At 42.1% G+C, this 7,500-nt stretch overlaps 1 protein-coding gene across 1 annotated transcript in view; it reads left to right on the forward strand.

The window, feature by feature from the left end:
• Nucleotides 1-7,500, forward strand: part of adamts10 (ADAM metallopeptidase with thrombospondin type 1 motif, 10) — a 75,422-nt gene that overhangs the window by 41,330 nt on the left and 26,592 nt on the right. The window contains exons 11-15 of the mRNA XM_080430056.1: nt 3,041-3,187; nt 3,716-3,857; nt 4,834-4,941; nt 5,680-5,825; nt 7,442-7,500. The exon at nt 7,442-7,500 is cut by the window's right edge and continues 5 nt beyond it. Of these exons, the coding sequence (XP_080286182.1) occupies nt 3,041-3,187; nt 3,716-3,857; nt 4,834-4,941; nt 5,680-5,825; nt 7,442-7,500 (602 nt within the window). The remainder of the gene's footprint in view (nt 1-3,040; nt 3,188-3,715; nt 3,858-4,833; nt 4,942-5,679; nt 5,826-7,441) is intronic.

Here is a 7,500-nt window from a genome sequence, read left to right on the forward strand (position 1 = left end):
GTGTTATCAATATACAGTATATATATATTTTAAAAAAATTATATGAACATCTCTACCTTTTAATCAAAGAGGACTCTGATTCTTTTTTGCTTTTTTCTGTGCAAGCCGGTATCATTTTTGGGAAGTGGTCTATTTGCTCAGAGTAATTGAGTGTGCCATTTAGCTATGAGTGCAGCACAGGACTGGGAGGTATTTAGACAGATGGTGGATGCATTGGCTAGCCCAGGTAGCTTTGAACTGCACAGGCTGCTTAGTACTTAGACCCCTGGGCTGTCTAGACAACCTAACTGGCCTTTAATAATAGTGTGTGTGTGTGTGTGTGTGTGTGTGTGTGTGTGTGTGTGTGTGTGTGTGTGTGTGTGTGTGTGTGTGTGTGTGTGTGTGTGTGTGTGTGTGTGTGTGTGTGTGTGTGTGTGTGTGTGTGTGTGTGTGTGTGTGCGCGTGCGTGCGTGCGTGCGTGTGTGCGTGTGCGCGTGCATGCGTGTGCGTGTTAAGTCGCTATTTTATACCTTCAGAGAGTATAATTTGTTATGTGTGAGAGTTAAGTTTATATCAATAACCCTCAGCCCACTTATAACAGCATGTAAATTGTTACATTAAATTAAAGGGATATTTCACTTTCAAAAGATTTTGGGGTAATTTTAACGTCTACTCAGGCTTTTGTGAGCACCCTAGACAGTTTTTAAGTTGCTTGATTCTGTATTTAGATTTTTTTTATATTTATTTTATCAGACATGCCACTTTCCTATATAAATCCATTGTAACGTCAAACTTCATTTTAACCATGTTAGATTCCTTGAAAACACACGTCCTTGGTTCTGGTGACTGATATGGTTCTTCTATTGCGAGTTTTTTTTTAATTATTTTGTATAATTTTTTGGGGGAAAAAAATAAATAATAATAATAATCTATAATAGTTCAAATGGAGTTTGAAGTTACAAAGGGTTTGTATAGGAAGGGGGCTGATAAAATGAATATCAAATATCTAAATACTGAATCAAGCAACGTAAAAATTGTCTAGAGTGCTCACAAAAGCCAGAGTAGCATTCAAATGTTTGAAAATGAAATATCCCTTTAAGTTTGGTTTGGTGATTTTTGAACCCAGAATTGGTTGCAGGACCGTACTTACATGGTTAATGAACCTGGGTTCTAGGATGAGATTAAAAGCCATGTTCTATTTCACGTCTAAACTCCATATTCTCACCTTCTCTTTTCTATACAAGGGAGAGAGATGGTATAGTAACATTAGATAGATACTAAGATTTGGATATCATGCTATTGATATACAGTATTTCTATGCCTATCTGGGATGGTGGGATGGCTGACTTAAGCAGTGACTGCTTAAGTCAGCCATCCCACCATCAGCTGGCATGAGTCAAACCAGTTGGACTCAGAGCTAGGTGTGACTGCACACCTTGTGTATCAACGTATGCACACAGCATAAATCAGTCATCCCTCAAGGGGAGAGAAAGAGCCTCTGTCATGGGATGCTTTTATTGTCTCCGCCAGGCCGAAAGGCATGGCGAGAGAGTATGTTTTACCCCCTGTCCGTCCGTCCGTCCGTCCGTCCGTCCGTCCGTCCGTCCGTCCGTCCGTCCGTCCGTCCGTCCGTCCGTCCGTCCGTCCGTCCGTGTGTCCGTCCTGTCCGTCCGTTAGCAGCTAATCTCTGGCACCGTTGGCCCGGCCGCTGCGAAACTGTGCACGCACACTCCCTGGATGCCAACTCAGAACCTCTGGCCCAAATTTTTCAGATTGGCCGTTTATAGCGCCACCAGGAGGCCGATATGTGCAAAACACATTTATTGATACTACTCCTACAGATTTTGTCCAAACATCACACAAATCAGTACACAGTATCTCTATAGTCATGTGATCAACACGGAGTTATCCAATTTCCCATATTCCATCCTGATTGCCTAAGATTGGCTTCCAAAGTTTGCAGGATTGTTCCGTTTTGAACAAAATGCCTCAAATCATGAACGCAGCTTGCGATTTCCGTGAAATTTCACACGCACATTTCTATTAGGCCGACGAAGAAATGCCACCCTTTTCACATTGGCCTGTTATAGCGCCACCAGCAGGTCTAATTCTGCAAACATATTTTTGGAACAAAATGCCTCAAATCATGAATGCAGTGTCCGATTGCAGTGAAAAGCCCTTGAACAAATGGCACCCTTTTCACATTGGCCTATTATAGCGCCACCAGGAGGCCGATATGTGCAAAACACATTTATTGATACTACTCCTACAGATTTTGTCCAAACATCACACAAATCGGTACACAGTATCTCTATAGTCATGTGATCAACACGGATTTATCCAATTTCCCATATTCCATCCTGATTGCCTAAGATTGGCTTCCAAAGTTTGCAGGATTGTTCCGTTTTGAACAAAATGCCTCAAATCATGAACGCAGCTTGCGATTTCCGTGAAATTTCACACGCACATTTCTATTAGGCCGACGAAGAAATGCCACCCTTTTCACATTGGCCTGTTATAGCGCCACCAGCAGGTCTAATTCTGCAAACATATTTTTGGAACAAAATGCCTCAAATCATGAATGCAGTGTCCGATTGCAGTGAAAAGCCCTTGAACAAATGGCACCCTTTTCACATTGGCCTATTATAGCGCCACCAGGAGGCCACAATAACGTACCTGACCTGGCGGAGACCTGTGCTCCGAGGAGCACTTTTTCTAGTTTGATTTGATTTTGTTTCCTTTCCTGACTGATAACAAATAAGACATGGCAAGCAGCATGGCTACCTGGAAATAAACAACTATTTGCCATCTGTCTTTCCTTTGAGCCTGTCACAGTCTTGTGTGCTATGCCTCAAGACTGAGGATGAAAATGTGCTATTCAAATGACAAATGGCTGTTCCTGCGGAGGCAATATTTGAGCAAATGTCGATAAATAACCATAATGTTTAATGTATTTCAATTCCCTTAAATCTCACTGTAATCCACATTCATCTTATTCCAGTCTACCTGTTTAACAGATGAACACTGTTTCACTATATTACCCATGTGTCCCGACCAATAGGTTTGGGATGAACCATGACGGTGTAGGGAACGCCTGTGGGTCGCGGAGTCAGGAGACGGCCAAGCTGATGGCGGCCCACATCACCATGAAGACCAACCCCTTTGTCTGGTCCGCCTGCAGCAGGGATTACATCACCAATTTCCTGGAGTGAGTCAGCTGTCATGAAAATAATAACCATTAGTTGATATAGCTGACACTGCTGATAATAACGCTGAGGGCCCTATCTTCCGTTGTGCCAGCGCAAAACTGATTTCATCTCCTCGCGCCTATAGCGCCACCGCTATCATTATCTTCCCCCTCGGGCAACTGCTTTGCGCTCTAGGTTGTCTAGATATCATTTTTATGTATTTATTTTCATAAAGATGTATACCAGTGGTTCTCAAAGTGGGGTCCAGGGACTCTCAGGGTTCCTTGAGGGGGTTCTAAATTGACCCTTACAAGTCTGTAACTCTTGACAGTGTACAAATGGAACCAAATGGACCCGCTAGGGTCCATTTGGTTCCATTTGTACTCTGTCAGAGTTAAGGTAGGTCCTTGAAATTTAAAGGTTTGAGAACCACTGATGTAGGCTATCAAAAGATCCAGATGAAAATGGAATATTAGCATTAGCAGTGTTGTATTCCACCTTCCCCCCAACTATTCTTTGTCATTCATCTTCCTCTCTTGTTTCTTTAGTTCAGGCATGGGGTCCTGTCTGAACAATGTCCCCCCCAAGCAGGAGTTTGTGTACCCCACGACAGCACCGGGACAAGCCTACGACGCAGATGAACAGTGCCGCTTCCAATACGGTGTCAAATCTCGACAGTGTAAATACGGGGTGTGTACTTTTTCCTCTTCTTTTCACAATTTTCGTCTTTCATTTATCCTTTTCTTTTCTCATTCCTTCAACTCTTATCATCTCTTCATCGCCTGTACCTTCTTATGGTCATTACTTTCTCAATTATTTTGATCACTTCTTCAAAGTGTACTTTATTTTCTCTCTACATTATTCAACTGGTATATTTGTCCCTTAAACTTTTCCCTATTTCATACTTTGTCATACGTTTGTGTCCCGTGGCGAAAATAATAGATCTATTCTACAAGCTCACAACGTGTGAGCGTTGTAGATCTGTTATTAAAAAATATATATGTTAAGTTCACCTATAAGGACATGCCCAAAGTATGCCAGGTTGAAAGTGTTTTACATGAGCTTATGTTGACTCAATAATATTGGCCATGACCAATAATATTGGCCATGGCGCATATCCAATTGCCTCTGACTCTTGATTCCTTTTCTGTGGCCCCCTGGTTTTATTTGGCTTCACTACCAAGTCTTCATGAACAATCCTGCGAGCTACCTTTACTGAATAACATCTGCTTTATTGGACGGTCAACTTTATGGGGCCGGCCGCTGAGCGAATGGACATCTGGAATGGCATAGTACTTTATGGACTCATTATTATTAATACTATGTGGTCCGAGCATGTGTTTATAATAAAATACAGTCCTCATATGCTATAGCCATTGCAAGGCCCCTTAAACACCTTAGCACCAGTGGGAGCAGGGCAGGGAGTTGAACCATAGTCCCTGCCTTTTGCTCTATGGGTCAGTGGATTCACCATTGACTGGTGTCTCTCTCTGTAATAAGCTTATATGGACTCTGACAGCGTCCCTCTCTGTTTTCTCTCCCTCCCCTCTTTATCTGTTTCTAATTCTCTGAATTTCTCTTTCTATATCCCTCTTTCTCACTCTCTCTCTCGTCTCGTCACCCTTCTCTCTCTCTCACTCACTCTCTCGCACAAACACACGCACAGGAAGTCTGCACTGAGCTGTGGTGCATGAGCAAGAGCAACCGTTGTATCACCAGCAGCATACCCGCCGCAGAGGGAACCATATGCCAGACCAACACCATCGAGAAAGGGGTACGGTATAATATGCAATGTATATATTGGCAACCACCTCTTTTTTTATTTATCTACCAGGTGATCTGATCAGGGCTATTGAGGATATCGAAAACAACCATTATCAACCATTTATGCTTGATGTGCAATAAGATATTTCTCCCCAGATAGTCAGAATGTATCATAACTTTATTAATCATATTAAGTTATTGACTCATTCTTTGTCAGTTGTTATTATTTATTCTATTCTTGTATTATTCTATTCTATCTGCTGCTGGGTGATCACACCAGTCTTGGAAACGGTGCCTGAAAAGGTTGCCCAGCCCTGCATTACACATACATTTTGAGTGATAATTAAATTCTGAAAGGGTGCAAATATTATATTTGTAATAATCTCAGATTTACACATGGATAAATTAACACAAAAACCCCATCTATTTCCCACCGCCAAAGTATAATGTAAGAGCAAAATGTCCACCTTGTTATGGGCAATTAGTTGAACTGGGTGCGATTTAGTGCAAGTCGTGTCAAATTCGACGCCATTTCATTATGTCCTTTTAAAACTGGGTAATGTTCGTGTGTATTTAATTTAGTGGGACTGTCCAATGCCTTTCTGCTCAGTCCTTTGTTGTGGCTATCGTGAACTGTTTGAAAGTCAGCCAGTTGTAGTTACGTAGTCAGTCATACGTAGTATTGCTTCAGTGCTGCTGGAACCTTGGTTATGTTCTGTTAATATGAGTGTGTTTGTGTGTCTTCCAGTGGTGCTACAAGAGGGTGTGTGTGGCCTATGGGACCCGTCCAGAGGGTGTGGATGGGGGCTGGGGACTGTGGTCTCCCTGGGAGGAGTGCAGCAGGACCTGTGGAGGAGGTGTCTCCTCTTCCATCAGACACTGTGACAGTCCCAGGTAAGCTCTCTCTCTCTCTCTCTCTCTCTCTCTCTCTCTCTCTCTCTCTCTCTCTCTCTCTCTCTCTCTCTCTCTCTCTCTCTCTCTCTCTCTCTCTCTCTCTCCCTCTCTCTCTCTCTCTCTCTCTATTACAAACATTTGACACCTTTTTTTGGATTGCCTTTATAACCTTCCCATCATCCATATTCACACAGCAGCCATTTTGTGTCCTTATGTTGTTACATTGTTACAGTCCATTCACTCCATTGTTACGTCATACATGAATGATATAAGAGAATATGGCCGGTGCGTGAATACGGTGAACCTAATATTTATTAATCAAAGTAGTTGTAAGGGTAACAGGCTTGTTAATTGTAGGCAATGCAGTATTTACACTTTCCCCCACTCACATTCTACACAGGACTGTGCAACATACACTAGATTAGTCTGTTTAGTGTGTGTTTTGTGATAGTAAGCTTTTTACCAGGTTGCCAAACCTGGTCTATATCTACACTCGCTAGTAGTCACTTTTTCCTCATTGGCTGGTCCTTTTGCGTGACTTTTTCCTCATTGGCTGGTCAATGAGGGCTCAATGTCCTCTCAGAATATGGGATCTAAAGACGACCCACAATACTGTGTTCGCCAACTGTATGTATCTCTATGATCTGTGGCGCTGTTCCTCATTTGGCCTTTCAACGTTGCCATGTTTAGTGAGAGAAATAAGCAGCCAGGTCTAGGAAAACATGCCCAAAAGAAGCAACTATAGGCCACATGAGCACTTTCAACCGTCGGCTATTTGAAAATATCCATGCCGCAACCTAGTATAATGACTGTGTCATATCTTGTTTTGATGACATTAAGCATTCATGATTGCTTACTGTGATAAGGGATTTGTTTGCAACCTATTTCCTATTTCCAGTTGTCTGGATAGTGTAAAATTCAATACATTTACCAAATTCAGGGAATTTTTATTCTTAATAACCTTTCAAAAAAAATGTAAGCTTTTCTCTGAAAGAGTTCATGTCCTATCAACTGTATATAATGGCATGATTGAGAATGAATCTTCTGTCATTACCCAAAGATTAGCAACATTTGAATAACAATAATCTTTTTTTTTCTTCTTCTTTTTTTTTACCAGATCCAACATTTTGAACTGATTATAGTGAAAGTAATTTGACCGCAGCTCTGATGTGAACCATATTCATAAAAATGCTTTCCGGCCATTTCTGAGCATTGCTTTTATACAGTTGCTTTAACTTTCATTCTCAATTTACTCAGTAAATCCTCAGTGTCATATATCCATTTGTAATTCAGAGAGTGTACAAATGTAACCAAATGGCCACCTGACACTTGGGATTGTACTGTGAACTTTCATGGAGGCCACCTTTTTGACAGTGGCAGGCTGGCTTTTTTACAGAGGTGTCGCAGTGACGGTCTGTGAGAGACAATGGGGCAATAAAACGCCAGACAGAGACAGATTGAAACCATGCAGGCTGATGAGGGCAGACCTGGCAGCAGAAGCCACAGTTTGTGGCGATACGATGAAGGAGAGCTCTCGTTTAATTGTCCTCAGATGTGTCTCACTGGCCTGGTTCTCCTGTGTGTCTGTGTCTGTCTGTCTATCTGTCTGGTTGCAGGCCAACCATTGGTGGAAAATATTGCCTGGGGGAGAGAAAGCGCTTCCGATCCTGCAATA

This window comes from Gymnoscopelus braueri (genome assembly GCF_963280865.1).
Source record: "Gymnoscopelus braueri genome assembly, chromosome: 6".
Taxonomy (NCBI): domain Eukaryota; kingdom Metazoa; phylum Chordata; class Actinopteri; order Myctophiformes; family Myctophidae; genus Gymnoscopelus; species Gymnoscopelus braueri.